The sequence below is a fragment of the Zonotrichia albicollis genome, chromosome 2 (genome assembly GCF_047830755.1).
Source record: "Zonotrichia albicollis isolate bZonAlb1 chromosome 2, bZonAlb1.hap1, whole genome shotgun sequence".
In the NCBI taxonomy this organism is placed as follows: Eukaryota; Metazoa; Chordata; class Aves; order Passeriformes; family Passerellidae; genus Zonotrichia; species Zonotrichia albicollis.
Genome location: NC_133820.1, coordinates 20,969,257 through 20,986,918, shown reverse-complemented (window position 1 = coordinate 20,986,918; position 17,662 = coordinate 20,969,257). Strand labels below are relative to the sequence as shown.

Here is a 17,662-nt window from a genome sequence, read left to right as displayed (position 1 = left end):
GATAGAGCAGTAAATAAGCTCCAAAGCCCAAATCTGTATTACTGCAAATGTCCTGATCCCAAACTTATTTGATTAAAAACACATTAATCTATCTTCAGTGTGTCAAATATAGAAATGGCTAGTTTTCTTAAGCAAAGGATCACTTTTAGAGTTTTTATTTTATGTTCAGTTGCAGATTTCAACATAAAATAATAGACCAATAATTTAAGATAGATATCAATCAAATAAATTTCTGTAAGTTTTATTTCCAAGGATAATATCCTATCCTTTTTGGTTAAAACTGCTGTCATTCTGTAAACCATTGGCATTCAATAATACATTTGGTATTAAAACAAGCACTAATATTATCTCAAACATTAGAGGTTTATACTAAAACAAATTACTCCAGTGGAAATGCTGCCACTGATTTCAGTTAGTGTTGAATTACTCCTGCATTTATGATAAAACCTGAAAAAGGTCATCCATGAATGCTAAGTGGTAGATTTTTCTTATTTAGGAAGTGAAATCTGCTGATTTGACTCTAATCAAGCTTAATGCCAATACAAAAAGCCCTTCAACAACATGTCCCTTAGGAATTTTTAAAGCTGAAAGTAAATTATTGGTCTACTCTATTCCAACTGACAGAGGTGCATATAGTTTTTAAAAATACATCTGTTTTCTTCATGCAATAAAACTGTTTAGCTGCATTTTCAGTATCTTTCATTATTTTCTGGAGCATATATTGGGCTATTTCTCATTGTGTGAAATTTAAATGTATTGAAAGGGTGCATTATATATTTTCATGAACTGAACATTATTGCAGATCATTGCGAAGAGTGTAGCAATGACCTCCCATTTTTAACTGATCATCCTTCCAAAATCATTAATTCATTCTGAGATATCCTGTACACACACAGGAATTTGGGGGAGGGAGGGGAGGAATGTGAAATTTAAAGAGGAAGGCCACATTTGAGTTGCACTAGCTGTAAAGAAAAAGAAAGCTAAATCTATTGATCTCATAGATTTATTGTGGAGCACTGAAAAATCCTCATTCAATGTGGTGTGTGTGTGTGTGTGTGTATATATATATATTCCTACATATATATATATATATTCCTATATATATAAATCCTAATCTGTTCTTAATAAGATCCTGAGCCTTTTTTAGGGCCTGTGGCTCTCATATACTCTTTGTTGCACCACTATGCACCCCGGTAGCTCAAAAAGATGCAGAGGTGTCCTCAGTGATGCTGTGCAACCCTTCTTTCCTGGCAGTAGCAGGAGAAAAAGACACATCTGCAGAGTCCCTCCCGAGCAGGTTACTCATAAATACACCTGTTTCCCCCACAGTTCCTCCCCAAGCAGCAGTGCCATGAGCTACTGTCCAGCATAAAAAAAGAAGACATCAAGTATCTATACAGGCAAGGAGAAAAATACCTCATCTCTCTTAAAGTCACAGAACTGCTTCTCTATGGATTGTCCTGCTAATTGATAAGCAAGAAAATTCCAAAGGGCTGATCATCTGTTTTTTCAGGGAGGATCTATAGGATGGCACTTTGTATCCTATCCAAAAATTTTAAACCCTGTATTATTATGTCATTATTTTATTTTTAATCTAAATAATTTGAGTTATTCAAGCATTAAATTACACCTGTAATATATGCTTTTCTTATGTAATTGCTTTTAATCTGCAGGTCCTCTATACTATGTGTTGGTTGGCTGAGTGTTCTATTTCTATACAATACCTCCACCATAAATATCTCCTAAGCAAATCACAGGTAAGATAAAGCAATATATAACTTATGGAGCAGTTCACAGAATCACAGAGTGGGTCAGGCTGGAAGGGATCACAGTGGGTCACCAGTTCCAGCCTCCCTGCCCAGGTGGGGCCATCCCAGAGCCCCCAGCACAGGACTGTGTCCAGCCAGTTCTTGGATATCTCCACTGAGAGACTCCACACCCTCTCTGGACAATCTGATCCAGTATTTGGGTTTTAAAAAGGAAAGAAATTATTCCTAATGTTCAGGTGGAACTTCTGTGCATCAGTTTCTGTTTGTTCCTCCTGTCCCATTGCTGGAACCAGGGAGCAGAGCCTGGTCCATGCCCTGAGCCTCCCTGCAGACACTGACAGGGATCAGGGCCCCTCTCTGCCCTCTCTTCTCGGGGCTGGACAGGCCCAGCTCCCTCAGCCTGTCCTCAGTGAGATGCTCCAGTCCCTCCATCATCTTTGTCACCCTCCACTGGATCAGCTCCAGGATTTCCATGTCTGTCCTGTCCTGAGGAGCCCAGAACAGGACCCAGCACTCCAGGTGATCCTCACAGGGCTGAGGAGCAGGATCCCTTCCCTGACCTGCTGGCAGTGCTCTTCCCAAGGCACCCTCATGAGCAGAGTTCCTGGTACTGTTTATAACACAGAGCTTTTTTAATACATGAAAGCATTACATTTTGCATTTGAAATGTATGGGAGGAACACTTGCTATATAAAATAAAGTTGAAATTTGTTTAAGGGCAAAAGAGAATCTATCTTCCATCACTGCTCTTTCTCCATATAACTATAATGAGTCAGGTTTTATAACACCTTTCTGGAGAACATCAGGTATCTTCACTGCTATCAAACACCTACCAGGAGATTACAGTATTGCCAGAGCCCTTGCTTTGCTTTTGTTCCTGAAACAGCCATTCTATTGAAGCTGTTAACTTGAACACTGTGATAGAAGCCTTTGTCAGAGTCCTCAATTAACATCACTGACAGACATCTACAACCTGGAACAACTGTCCCTCTCAGAGACACAGCTTTTGGAAATAAGCCTAAAAAAATATCAGTTGTAACCAAATACATTTCCTGATGAGGATGAAACCAAAGGATGTATCCACCATGAAAGTGTCAATCTGCATATCTGGTACACCCTCTAGAAATATAGTAAAAATTTTTAATTTAAAAGAAAATAAAAGAAAATTTAAAACTTCTATAAGGTACATAGATTGAAAACATTGTGATTCATTCAGATTCCTTGTTTAATATTTTAAACATATCTATCATTATCACACACACAATTTATTCCTTGACTTCCTGCTGTATACAAATGGCATTGTAAGTTTACTGTAACATTGTAAAACTCTGGGGAAATAACTGAAATATGCAAAAATTATATATTAACAGGGGTTTCTGCAGGGCTTTTAAAAAAGGAGAGTAACAAAATACTGAAGAATTACACCATTATTTTAGCGAGTGGAAGCAGAGATGAATTCATAGCACACATATAATACAATGAGAGTACTTTAAAAGGAATGGCACATTTAAAATTCTTTAAAGCACAAGGTGAGGGAATGTTTTTAACTTGGTGTAAGCATAAAGTATGTTGAAAAAATCTATTAGTAAAAGCACTAGTTTTTAAAGTCTTACTAGTGAGCCTTTAATAGCACAAAATTATTATCATTCCTTAACATTGTATTACACATTTTAACATCTTCCTAAACCTTTTAGGGCAAAAAAAAAATCATAACATAAACATGTGGATCTATTCCACAGATTTTCTTTCAAGCCAAAGCCTAAAGGTAGAATGCTTCTGTTTTCTATAACAAAGCTTCAAAATCACACTTGTTACTTAAACAATGCAGCTCTTGAAAATAAGGATGAAATAGCTGCATCCCAGTTATGTGTGTGTTGCCCAAATTTATTCTAACCAATGTGTTTGAATAGGAGTTGTACCCTCAGAAAAGTGCATAAATTCTTGAATGTAAGTGTTTTTACCTTGTCTGGCTTGTGAGCTTAAAGCCAACTATGGATTCCTTATTGAGGCCAACTGCTTCAATGTTGATCACATCATCCACTTCTGGCTCTGTGGCAATGAACACCAATGGAAACTTCCAAAGGCCTCCTGCAGTACACTGAATTACAAGAGTTGCCTCACTCCTTAAAATTTCAGATAACAACAGTCAATACATAGAAAAACATTATAAAACATGAACTGATTAATATACAAAAAAAAAAATCTTTGAGTGTGTAGAAGTAAACTGCAGTAAAATGAAAATACAAATTATTTTAAACTGGAATATATCCCTAATTTTGCATGGCATAGTATTTATCAGGTAAACTTGACTGGAATGCAGATTAAATAGTGCTAGATGTTTACAGCAAATTACAAGAAAGAACATAATATGGAAGTAACATTCCTGGCACAGTCATGAGATTTTGTTCTTCCTCTGCTTGCTCTTTTTTAAATTAAAAATACCACAAAATTTATTTTACTCATTATTCTATATTTACTGTGATGTTAGAGGAGAATTTTTTCCAGAACATATTAGCAGTTCATAGTAAGATCAAATAGATCTGACAAAGGTCTATGTACTTAAGGAAAATGCCAGATTCTGATGCCTTCAGATTGTCTAAGAGAGTTGGTGCTGTAGATTCTGAAGATAACAAAACTAATTAATTGCTGTCATTGAGTCCTCTGCAGGAAGCCTAAAGTACATGAAGATTAAAAAATCCAAACCAAATTAAAAAATAACAGAATAAAAATGAGAGAGTAGAAATGAAAAGGCTTTGTAAATTCACCTCCCTCTGACACAATGACACTGAATCAGGTGGGTGGATCATTCTTCCTAAAGGTTTGCTCTTTGTTTATTTCATTAATCTTCTGGACTACTGCAAATAAAGACCAACCCCCTACCTCCTAAAGATAATTCTTTTCATGCAACCCATGATACTCAGCAGTGACTGTTCCCTAACACTCCTTGTAAAGTTGGGACTCTGATTTACTTTGTGCCTGCAGGTCCCAAAAGCTTCATTTCAGCCTCCTCCTTACCCACATCTGACTGCACCCAAAGGAAGGGACAACTTCCCTATCTCCAACAGGATCTCCCTTCAACAGTTTCTTTTTAAAGAAGGGAGATGCTCTTTTGTAAATCAAAGCATATAGATAATTTGTCACATCACAATTATAAAAAAGGAGAATAATTTCCTGATCATTGATCATTGTTACTGGTGCAGTAGAAACTAATTTCAAATTCTGCTATCCCACCCAGTCAAAGAATATGTACACATGCTTGTCTAGGAAAAGATTTCCAAGACTGAGAGAACATCTTGTTTGTATTTTTTTAAGAATTATGAGAACAAATAATTTTCATTGGAAGTCTTTCAATACTCCAGTGTTTAGAAGTAAAACAATGTGCACACAGACTATGGAAGTAATTCAAAAGAATCATCTCACAGGCACTAAAAAGAAACACTGTCAGTTTTAACACCAAAGATAGCATACTGAGAAGCAGCAAGGGAGAAAATCTAAACCAATAGATCTCAGAGGTGAAAACAAAATGAGGAAACAAATGCAGGGAAATGATTATCTAAGTAAGAATGACCATTACATGGATTTCATTACATGTTTTTTTGATAGTATTGGAACAGGACCTTACCTCATTGGTTTGCTAGGTGCAAACACTACATTAAAGATCAGTGTTACAATTCTGGATTCTGTATCCCATTCTTTTTCAACCAGCTCCATTCCAACCAAAGATTCAAGCTGATATCTAATTTCATCTGATTGATATTGCAATTCATACAGAAACTCCAGTGTTGCAGAGGAACCTAAATGATACAAAAGAAAAATATCAGCCTGCGTGCACTATAATTTCACACAGTTGGTTGGCTCAGAGTTACAATTCTTCCCTTTATTACTAAAAATGACAAATGAGTAAAACTAGCAATTATCTAAAACTTAAGTGATTTCCTTCTGACTGCATAACAAAATCTTCCCATTTCATATGACAGGCTATATAGTTTCTAGCAAAATAGAAGCTGGAAAACTTACTTGGGATATGTGAACTGTAATAGCAATATTGCTCTGCCTGGTGGAATATTTCTAGTTCATCTGCCAAATGAAAATCTCATAATACTCTTTTTGAGTAATGCCATTGGGACAATTGGAAAAAAAAAACATCTTTAAGGACATCAATGCCATTGATGGCTGCAAGCCCAATACACAGAATACAGAGAAATAGTGAAGATGTCACCAGCAGCCTCTTCTCTCATCCCCTGAAGCAGCTATGAAAAGGCCAAGTAGTAATGACATAAAAATAAACAGCTGAGCTTCTTGAATCAAATGTCTCCTCCAGCTGTAATAAAGGAAACTGAGATATTCAGTATACAATAGCAATTTGTGCACAGAAGGGAACATTTCCATGAGGAAAAGAATCTCAAGATGTTAATCCATTAAAAAGTTTTACACATTTTCTGGATGAGAAATGTTTTAACACAACCACTAACTCCTACAGGAGATTTCATTGTACTATGACCACCTATCTCAGGGCACATTTTGAATTTGCACAGCTGGGTACGAATGTACAGAACTGCTGTGTGTGCATCCCTGTACACTTATCCTGGCTGCATAGTGTCAGGCAGCTGCAGAGTTAATTCCCAAGGCCTTCTGACTCAGAATTCTAAAATATAGATGACAGATTTGTTTAGATAAAAAGTCCCAAGTGACAATGTTGGAGAAAAGCTTACTTTGGTACTGCCAATCTGTAAAACCACCCAAATTTAAGTGAGTATGGAAATGCCTTCCCACACTTTTTAGTCCTTTGTCCTTCTCTAAAATGCACAATTTCCTCTTCCCACCTCAGCAGCTCACAGGAGGTGTGACCTTTTGTTTCTTCATTTTTATAACACAAAGATTAAGAAATGTAGCAGCTTATACTCAACCATTTGTAATTCTTTAAAATAGACTGTTCACAGACCTCTGTACAAAATATACCAGATGAGAGTCACACAGATGTAAACAAAGTATCATGACCAGGGGTTATCAATCAAAGATACACACTGAGTATCAAAATACAGGATTTCCATGTATTGATCCATATAGGCAGGGACTTCATTACAATAAATGTAATTTTTCAAAATGAAAACCAACATGAATTTTTTTTTCCTACAGTTTATAAAACTTAGGACCATCCTACATTTTTTCATCCATTACATTTGAAAAATGTAATGTTTATGACATGCATTCATATTCTAACACAGCCCAAGGCTTTTAGGAGTCACCCTTGACAAATGCTAGAACATGAAGATTCAGATGCTGACAATCATCAGATGCTGACAATCAATAGGAGAGAAAGGATTGGGAGTTAAAGGATGAGACAATCTGGAGCATTTCACAGTGAAAAAAAATTGCAGCTGTTGAGCAGATGCCTCTTTCAGCAGTTATATCACACAATGCTACTCAGGAAAAGCTTATTTTATAGTTCAGATGCTAGGAAGACAATGTTGGGAACTGCATGCTGGATTTTAATATCCAAACATTTGGGTTTGGTTTGATATACATATATATACATATATATATATATATGTACTACTTTTCAGTCAGAAGCAATTAAATATATTTTTTTTTCTGTTCCAGGCTGTTTTGCAGCCTGTTCTATGCTTATATTAAGTAATTAGTTAAAATATTTTATACTCCCAACACTTAAGGAAAAAAATGGTGCATTTATGAATGCCAATATTTGGAACCTTGCTATACTGGTCCCTTCAGCACATTTTGATTTAGACTGCTGATCTAGTTTAGCATTACTAAAAAATGTAAAACAGTTATATTTTTCATCACAGCTGCCCTGAAGACTCCTATATTATCATGCTGTGGGAATTCTCTGTGGAATGTTAATATTTGATTCTAGCAATCCTGTAACACACTGCCTAAACAAACTGGCAGAACCTAGAAGAAAAAAGTTATGAATCAGCTAGGAAATTGTCCAATTTGTCAAATATTCAAAGTTCCCTTGACTCTTAGAATTCCTAGTTTCAATTAAAATGGACATAGCACCAACACTTTCTTTAAAGCAAAGTCAAATGCAATAGAACATGCTGTTCAAATAGGCCTTGACCCTTTAGACCATGCTATTTGTATGCTTTCATTCAGTTTTATCTTCATTTCAGTTCAGTTTTCTAAATGACCAGTTTTAATCCAGGTAAAATTCTTCTTCTGTCTAATGCAAGACATAAAATACACATGCAAATGCAAAAGCATACCCCAATTAATCCACTCGTTCTGTAAATAGAGAGCAGCAGGGAGAGCTTTAGCCACATCTGACTCAATATAGAGATATTTATCAATCTAAACACTGGGAAGATATAAGCATGCTATTTATATACAGCTAGTTAAATCTAGGGAACAGAAATTCTGATTATAAAAAATATTGCTTCTTCCTATTTTCTGAATAATATTTTGCCTTATTTAAGAAGAGAAAATATATTCTGAGGTAATTATTCCAAAACAATTTTTTTAATCATTAAACATTTCTTCTTTTGAAAGGCAATTAATCTTAGTCATCAAGCATTTTCATTTGTGTAAATAAAGATTTCTAAAAAGATAGGATGCATTTAAACAACACTTGTGTATACAGAGCTGCTGAAGCACCTATGTTGAAAAACCAACCAGGCTTTTCAGCTATACAGTACTATGATTTGGCTGTCATTTAGAAATGGTAGGAAGGACACTGGAATAAAAGTGTTGGGGTTTGTTTAAATAGCCTCGAAGAAGATGAAAGGATATAGATCACTTAAAAAAATATTTTATGACTCATAAGACTTACAGCATTAAAACTCCAAGGATTTTACAGTCTGGGCATACAAATTGGAGAAATGTGAATTTTTGTGACTGCTAGATTTACTGTAAAGCTAATTGTGACTGCTAGATTTACTGTAAAGCTAATTAATAGATAAATGCATCTAAAATTAATGCATCTAAAATTTAAAGAACTATTCCAACACATTCACAAAATAGTACTCTTAGACATTTAAATAATATTTTAGTGGAAAAGAACCTGTATTCGAGGTTCAAAAGAATTATTAACAAAGACATTTGTAGAAAGGCCTATTGCCTACAGAAGGCAGTGAAAGGCCCATTGGATATTCCTGACCTCAGAGTTTCACAGTGTCAGGAGAGAAGCATTTGCACCTCCCTCCTATTTCTGAAAAGTGAGTGTTTGATTTCACTGAGGACCTGCTCATTATCCTCTGCATTTCCTGATGATAAAAATCTCATGGCCACTGACCCAGGAGGCTGCAGTGCCCTGTGGACACCCAGGGGAGATGTGGCTGTCTGAGCCCTCCAAAAACATCACTTTAACTGTGGCACACTGGGTGACAAAATGTGGCAAAGGGGAGCACCTCCCTAAGGGACCCCCTTTACTTTCACACTCTTTCCCATTTCCAGTGAGACAGATGGAAATTAAAACTGTGATGGAAACATGTTCAGACTGCAAAAGTGCTTGTGCTCATTTCAGAGGCTTTTCCTTGGATGGATGCAGTAAAACAGAGATGCAAGTGAATTCACTTAGCTGCTCTTATTTGTAGTCATTTCATAAAGGAGGGAAGCACAATCACCAAATATAAACATGTAATTAAAGCCAAGGCATTAATAAATTTGCGGTTTCATGCTTTGCATAAACCAGATTAATTATTTTCACTTGGTGCTGAATGAAACACAGTGCACTCACACTGATTTTTTCCACTGGTTCTGACAATTTTCCAAGGCTGTGTCCACTGTGGCCCTGACACTTAACAAAGATTTCTTCCCTTCTTGATCTAATAGTCCCCAAACTGCTAACACAGAAACTACAAAACCAGATGTTAACTACTCATTTCTTCCAGGTATCTGGCATCTAATCTTCACCTTCCAAATATTTTGAAATATCTCCCTACATAGTCCCTTTCAGGTCTCATCTGACAGCTGTCCTTTTCCTGCTTCTCCATTGTCTTCCAAGAGTTTTCCACAGACACTGCAGGAACTCAGCAGGCAGTGGGGAATGAACACTAAATATGCAGCTCTGCCTTTCCAGCAAAAGTAGAGGCAGGCAGAACACATTACTGCACAGCAGATCAAATAATTATAATACTGTTTTCAGGCACATATTCAAATAAACAACAAAAAGTGAATTGCAAGAGTAATAAAAGAAAAAAGTAAAAAGAACTTTAGTGGTCAAGAACATCCTAACACTTAAGTAGACATCATGTGGGTAGTAAGACATGAAATCTCATCTGAAAATTATGTATCTGTTTCTCACTGTAGAATGTCACAACTATGGGACAATAACAGCAGAATAAGAAAATTGTATAAAACCCCCAAAGACCTGGCTGTAGTTAAATGTGCCTTTCACCAGATTTCTTCATACATGTTGTCCTGGGGTGACGTTATGATGCTTGTATATCCCCATTCATCTGTTCTGTGCCTTTAAGACCGGCACTGAAGAGTGGAAGTTTTGTTTGGGTTTCTCTTATCAGGACACAGAGACAAGCAGTAGACAGAGCTGTTTTTTTTTTTACTTCCAGCTTTGGGCTTGCTGCTTTTGCTTGCTGCTTTTGCTTGCTCTCTTTTTCTGCTCTTGCTTCTGCTCTGCTTTCTGCCTCTGCTTATTAGCTAGTTCTAGCTAAACAGTCCACATTGCTTCCTGGACTGTTTCTCCTCTCCTGTTCCTGTGACCATCTCGAACCTGCTCCGGACTGGGACCCGGGAACACCAAGGGTTCGGCTGCAGCGGCTGGCCCAGCGCGGGAGGGACTGAGAACAGAGCAACCACCCCCGAAAGAGACTTTCTGATTTTGCCATCTTTCTCAGAGCGGTGTCATTGGGTATTGTTCATTTTGTGTGCTGGGGGGTGCGGGGCCAGTCAAATAAACAGGTTCTTTCCACCTCTCTCCGAGGAATTTTTTCCCGGACCGGTTGGGGGGAGGGGCCGTGTGGGTTTCACTTTCTGGAGGGGCCCTCCTTTGCAGATTCTTTAACAAATTTGCCCTAAACCAGTACAAATCTTTGGCGCCCAAACGTGAGGTGAGAGAGAGAGTGGAAAAACCCTGTTTTGACTGCATTTTGGCTGCTATTACTCTGTGTTCGTTTAAATCAGCTAATAGCCATGCTTTTTGGATTCATAATGTGTGTTGGGGTGAAGGTTTGCATGCATTTCTGGTCCCTAGGGTTTTTTGAGATTTTAATACCTCTCTGGTCCCTAGGCTTATTTTCCTATCCAGAAATAGCTTTAGTATTGCCCCTAATACGTAGTTTTTACATCAGAGGGGCTGTGACCAGAATAGCTATCCTGCTGGGTTTGGTGGCAATAATGTGCAAGAAGTTTATAAACATGCTGGGGTCTGCTCCAGATATGAATGGTTCATGGCTATGGTTATGCATCCAGTTTGTCGCAGGAGGAGCAGGAGGGAATGAGGTTTTTCAGCCTCTGCTTTCCTCCTTCTCCTATGAATCAGTTGCATCACTAGTGAAGGATGTTCAGTTTCCCCTCAATGTTAAAGAAACCATCTTTCTGGTATTCAATCTGGTAACCTTCCTCTATACAGCCTGCTGCTTCTCTAGAATGAGGGCTGAGATTTCTAGACGGGCTGATGAGACCCCTGACTCAGGAGTAAACCCTGGTGTGGAAAATCCTAAGTGGTGTGGGAAATGGGAGGATATGGGCCAAATCCTGAAGGAATTCTCTGACCCTATAGTGTGGGATTTTCCCCATGAACAAATTCAGAACCCAGCTGAGGTGGGGAAATATCTGAAAGAGAAGTACCAGGATGAGCCTAAGGAGAGGAAGGTCATTGCAGTGAGCTGGGCCCTGGCATATGCTTATCGCACACTGCTAGATACTCTAGGGCAGCAGACAGAGGCAGGGGGGCAGGGAGATAAATCAGCAACTGTCCCGGTGACTCAGGCTGTAGCTAACACTCCAGGCTCGAAGCCAGCAGCTAAACCCATGGCTGTTGCTACCAGCACTAGAAGTGGGAAATGCACAGCCAAGACCAATCGACCAGTGGACGATGATGATGATGATGATGATGATGCAGGAGAAGGAACCTCAGTGCCTCCTGACGTAAAGTCAGGAGTCAAAGCAGCAGGTGCAAGATCAGATGCTAATACTGAGTCCTTCTCCCTGAAGGACCTTCGTGGCCTACGGAAGGATTACACTCGAAGGTCTGATGAATCCATAATTAGTTGGCTGGTCCGTCTCTGGGATGCTGCAGGCGAGGCTACCGTTTTGGATGGCACTGAAGCCAGGCATTTGGGATCCCTGTCACAGGATACTGTCATAGACCAAGGAATGATGAGGGGGGCTAACTCTCACAGCCTCTGGGAACGGGTCCTAAGAAGTGTGGCAGAAAGATACCTGTGTGCAGACGATCTCTATATGCAGCAGACTCAGCGGAAGACAATAGAGCAAGGGATCCAACGCCTGAGAGAAATGGCCGTGGCTGAGATTATCTTCTCAGATGATGTAACAACTAGGAACCCAGATTTAGTACCATGCACGTCTGTGATGTGGCGAAAACTCGTACGACTCGGGCCACAAGAATATGCTTCTGCCTTAGCCATCATGAAGAGGGATGAGAGGGGTGAGACTGTGCTTGACATGGCAAGGAAGCTCCGAGCATATGCAGATGCTGTACATGGCCCGACACATGCCAGAATCGCAGCGGTAGAAACACGTCTGCAGAACTTAGAGGATAAGATAGAGGAGAACCATAAGAAGCTTAGAGAGGAGATTAAAGAAGACCTTCTCCAAATTTCAGCAGTACAGATCCGAGGTTCCGGTATCCAAGACAGACGTTTCCAAGATGGTGAGAGAAGATACACCCCACGAGCTGAGCTGTGGTTTTACCTGCGTGATTGTGGGGAAAACATGAGAAGGTGGGATAGGAAACCTACCGCTGTTTTAGCACGATGGGTGCGTGAACTGAAGGAAGCCACCAGGAGGAAAGCAGCTCCAGTTGCCCGTAGCCGAACGGCCAGGTATGATGATGATGACATGTCTGATCCCCTCGAAGGAACATCCAAAACATACACCCAGGGAAATAATGATAACCAGGCTTAGAGGGGCCCTGCCTCTAGCCAGGTAGAGGCCAGGGAAAATCGTGTCTTCTGGTCTGTGTGGATTCGTTGGCCTGGCACATCGGAACCACAAGAGTATAAAGCCTTGGTCGATACTGGTGCGCAGTGCACGTTAATACCATCAAGACATGTGGGGACAGAGTCTGTTTCTATTGCTGGTGTGACAGGGGGATCCCAGGATTTCACTTTGGTGGAAGCTGATGTGAGCCTAACGGGAAATGAGTGGAAGAAGCATCCTATTGTGACTGGCCCAGAGGCCCCATGTATTTTGGGCATAGACTACCTTCGAAGTGGGTACTTCAAAGACCCAAAAGGACTCAGATGGGCATTTGGAATAGCTGCTGTAGAGACAGAGGGCATCCAGCAATTGAACACCTTGCCTGGGTTGTCTGAGAATCCATCTGCAGTAGGATGCCTGACGGGAGAAGAGCAACGAGTGCCAATTGCCACTTCCATAGTGCATCGACGGCAGTATAGAACCACTCGAGATGCTGTGATCCCCATCCATAAGATGATCCGAAAGCTGGAGAGCCAAGGGGTGGTCAGCAAGACCCACTCACCCTTCAACAGCCCCATTTGGCCTGTGCAAAAATCTGAAGGAGAATGGAGACTGACTGTGGACTATCGTGCATTGAATGAAGTGACTCCACCACTGAGTGCTGCCGTGCCAGACATATTAGAGCTCCAGTATGAGCTTGAGTTCAAGGCAGCAAGGTGGTACGCCACTATATGTGGAGAGCTTTAATGTGGAGAGCTTTATTAATAGTGGGTTAGCTGAGAAAGGCCATGCTGACATATTGCCACTGGTCAAGCTGAGAAATCAGCAGTCAGCAAGCTGAAAGGAGATGTCAGCAGCTTGCAATCAGTGGCCTTGCTGTAACATGGAGAAAGGGAGTAGAGATTAGTCCTGAATATCTCCTAAGAATATGTAGAAAGTATCAAAAGTAGGACCATAGGAATGTAAAAGTAGGTGTAACTGCTGATATGTAACTAACCAATCCTGAGCTCAACTTTTGCAATATGCATGAAGTTAATTACGAACTGTATTTAACCCGCTGTGCTGATCAATAAAATTGGGCCTGTGATGATCAACTGGATGTCCTGGTCTCCTTCCGTCGACAAATGGTGGAGAATGAATGCGGGCAACAACGCTGCGGGCAACGATGCGGCAACGTTGAACCCCTGTCCTTTTTTCTCGGATTACAAAGAAAAAAGGGAACTCGCCACGGTCCGGAAGTTGGGTGAGGGTCCTTGCAGCGGGACGGTGCCGGATTATTTACAAAGACTGGATTATTTATAAAAAGCACCCTTGAGGATCACTCAAGCCTCTACGTGCCGCCGAAGTCTGGAGCTGCAAAAGTGCGCACTGACTAATAGGTATGGATAGACAAGCGGCATATGATTTATTCTCCTCATATTTAGAAAAGCGAGGGGTAAAAGAGATAGATTTAAAAAAGGAATTACCGGGGTTGTTAGCTTATGGTCATTCTATAGGTATGTTTACTAACCCACATACAGTACATGAGCTTTCAGAGTGGAAAAATTTTGGAGAGGTGTTAATGGGCTCTGTGTTAGATGGGGATAAATCAGCTAAAAAGTTTGGGAAATTATGGCGGGTGGTGTATAATGCATTGCTTCAGCAGGTCTCTGAGAGAAAGGTAGCAGAAAGGGCTACAGAAGCTCATAAGAGGAATATAGGATATGGTCGTGAGGATGATCCCTTGGCACCTTCTGTAATTAAGATACTTATGCCTAAAAATCCCCAGCATAGTGGTGTTGAGGACATGCCTTTAGAAAGTGTGGAACCGTCTGCGCCTCCCTTGTCTGAGGGGGAAGGCGAGCCGGGTGGGAGAGGTAAAAGCAAGCCAGCTTTGCCTCCACAGCCGGCTTCAGGCGGGTCGGATGGTGGGGGTGGGAGCAAGCCAGCTTCGCCTCTGCCTCCTGCTTTGCCTCCGCCGCTACCCCTGGGCAGGCCGGCTCCGGTTACAGCTCCGGCGGGGAGGGGATCCTCTCCCCCGCGCGCACCGGCTCTGCCTGCGGCGGCTCTGCCTGAGCAGGCTCCAGTTACAGCTCCGGCGGGGAGGGGGGGGGTCCTTCCCCCTCGCGAACCGGCTCCGGCTGTGCGCGAGCCAGCCCCGGCTTCACTGACAGCCCCAGCGGGGGGGTCCCTTCCCCCGCGCGAGCCAGCCTCTGCTTTACTGCCTTCCCTGTGCGAAAACTCGGTGCCTGCACTAAAATGCCAGCAGCATAGCACCTCCAAAGAGCCAGCTCCCATCCCAGGGGCACACCGTGATCTATGGGGGGAAATGGCTAAGCAAAGGAGGGAAGCTTGGTCTGCTTTGGCAAAAGAGGCGATGCAAATAGGAGATGGTGAAGCCGTAGAAATTGCTTCTAGTCTTGCATGTCCTGTTACTTATACACCACAATATGATGCACAGGGGAATTTAATGCATAATGTGGCAGCATATTCTGCCTTAGATTGGAAGTTGTTAGCTCAGCTACGTTCTACAGTTAGTCAGTTTGGTGTAAAAAGTGAACCTGTTAAGCAAATGTTAGATTATCTCTTTAACACTCAGATTTTATGCCCAAATGATTTAAAAGGGATAGTGCGTTTAATATTTACTCAGCATCAACAATTATTGTTTAATGCACATTGGCAAGCGTTAGTAAATGAGTCAGTTGCTGCACAACAAGTTGCTGCCGTGACACCAGAGGTACCAGCACCAGCACCAGCTGCCGCGACATCGCCGCTACCTCCTGTCTGCAACCCGCAACAACAGGAAGCCTCAGAAGTGACAATAATGACTAATCTTCCTGAGAAAATACCAACTGGAGTAAAGGGTCCTCTTATATTAAATGGACAAACATGTGGAGCATTATTATTAGGACGCTCTTCTACAACTATGTTGGGATTATTTGTTTTGCCTGGAGTTATTGATGCAGACTTTACAGGGGAAATACAAATCATGGCTTACACCCTCTATCCTCCAATTAAAATTACAAAAGGACAACGTATTGCACAATTGATACCACTATCACAAATGACCTCTGGAATACAACCATTTACTGAACAAGCACGGGATGAAAAAGGTTTTGGCTCCACTGGTGTTACACTTTTAACTGTGGATTTACAAAACAGACCAAAGCAAAAGGTCACAGTTACTTATGGGCATCAAAGCATAACCCTTTATGGATTATTGGATACAGGAGCAGATACCAGCATTATTTCTCCAGAGGCATGGCCACAGCATTGGCCTCTATTCCCATCAGCAAACATGCTCACCGGAGTAGGAGGATTTACATTGGCAAGCAGGTCACCTTCTTTGTCTGTGTCCATTGAAGATCAACAAATATCTGCTGTGTTTTCAATTGTGCAACTGCCTCCTACAGTCTCCTGCCTAATTGGAAGGGACATTTTAACACAACTGGGAGTGGTGTTAACTAATCAGCACCCTTTGGGGTAATTGCCATTGCTTGGACTTTCCCCATTCCACTCACCTGGAAAACAGATACACTGGTGATGGTTAAGCAATGGCTTCTAAAAGGGGAAAGCCTTATGCATGCTCATGAATTAGTGGAGGAACAATATTCAAAGGGACATTTACGACTTTCCACGAGCCCCTGGAATACACCTATTTTTGTGATCAAAAAGAAATCAGGGAAATATCGTTTAATACATGATTTGCGGGCTGTAAATGATCAAATGGAACCTATGGGGGCCTTACAGCCTGGTCTTCCTAATCCAGCTATGATTCCAGAACACTGGCCACTCTTAATCATCGACTTAAGGGACTGTTTCTTCACCATTGCCCTGCATCCTAATGATGCAAAAAGATTTGCCTTTACTTTACCAGCAATAAATCGTGGAGAACCAGATAAAAGATTTGAATGGATTTGTTTGCCACAGGGCATGCGGAATTCCCCGACTTTATGTCAGCTTTATGTTGACGCAGCATTGCAGCCATTACGTCGCAGATGGCCAGCTACTATAATATATCATTATATGGACGATATCTTGTTTGCACAGCAACAACCATTTTCCTCTTTGCAGATTGACATTATTAGAAATACCCTTGCTTCATATTCACTTGATATTGCTTCAGAGAAAATTCAAACTACAAAGTCCTGGAAATATTTGGGATGGACTTTGATGGATCAAAAAGTGATACCTCAAAAATTGGAGTTACAACTGGACATTAAGACTCTACATGATGCACAGAAATTACTGGGGGACTTACAGTGGCTAAAGCCTATTGTGGGAATACCGAATCATTTGTTAGAAACCCTGCGGCCTTTATTAAAGGGTGTTGACCCTACTACTCCTGTATGCCTGACACAGGAGCATCGTCTTGCCTTGCAACAAATCAGTGACTGTGTACAACAGGGGTACGTGTCTCGTCGACAACTCGACCACCCTATTGACCTTACTATCTGGAATAGCCCTTGCCACCTGCTTGGTGCTCTCTCTCAACAACAGGAGAAAACGGGGGAGATACAGGTGTTGGAATGGTTGTCTCCACCATTACAGCATAAGAAAACAATATGTTCAAAAATTGAACAATTGGCTGCATTAATTAAAAAAGGACGTCTCAGAATTCTTGAAGTGGATGGTAGAGAACCTGCTAGCATTAGACTACCTATGGAAAAAGAAACCTTGGACTGGTACCTGATTAACTCAAAGGATTTACAGGAAGCATTATTGACATCGTCTGCAAAAGTGGATACCAGCAAATTAGTGCCTAGAGTTTTGCAATGGATGACAGAATGGAACTGGATTACTCGACCCTTGAGAGAAGATTGCCCTATAGAAGG

General features: G+C 40.9%; 1 protein-coding gene across 4 annotated transcripts in view; it reads right to left on the bottom strand.

Annotated features, from left to right (window-relative positions):
* CFAP47 (cilia and flagella associated protein 47) overlaps nucleotides 1-17,662 on the bottom strand; it is a 274,906-nt gene that overhangs the window by 17,621 nt on the left and 239,623 nt on the right. For all 4 annotated transcript variants that reach the window (XM_026791865.2, XM_074534560.1, XM_074534558.1 and 1 more), the window contains 2 exons: nucleotides 5,392-5,563; nucleotides 3,731-3,892 (listed from right to left, as the gene is read on the bottom strand). In XM_026791865.2, the coding sequence (XP_026647666.2) occupies nucleotides 3,731-3,892; nucleotides 5,392-5,563 (334 nt within the window). The remainder of the gene's footprint in view (nucleotides 1-3,730; nucleotides 3,893-5,391; nucleotides 5,564-17,662) is intronic.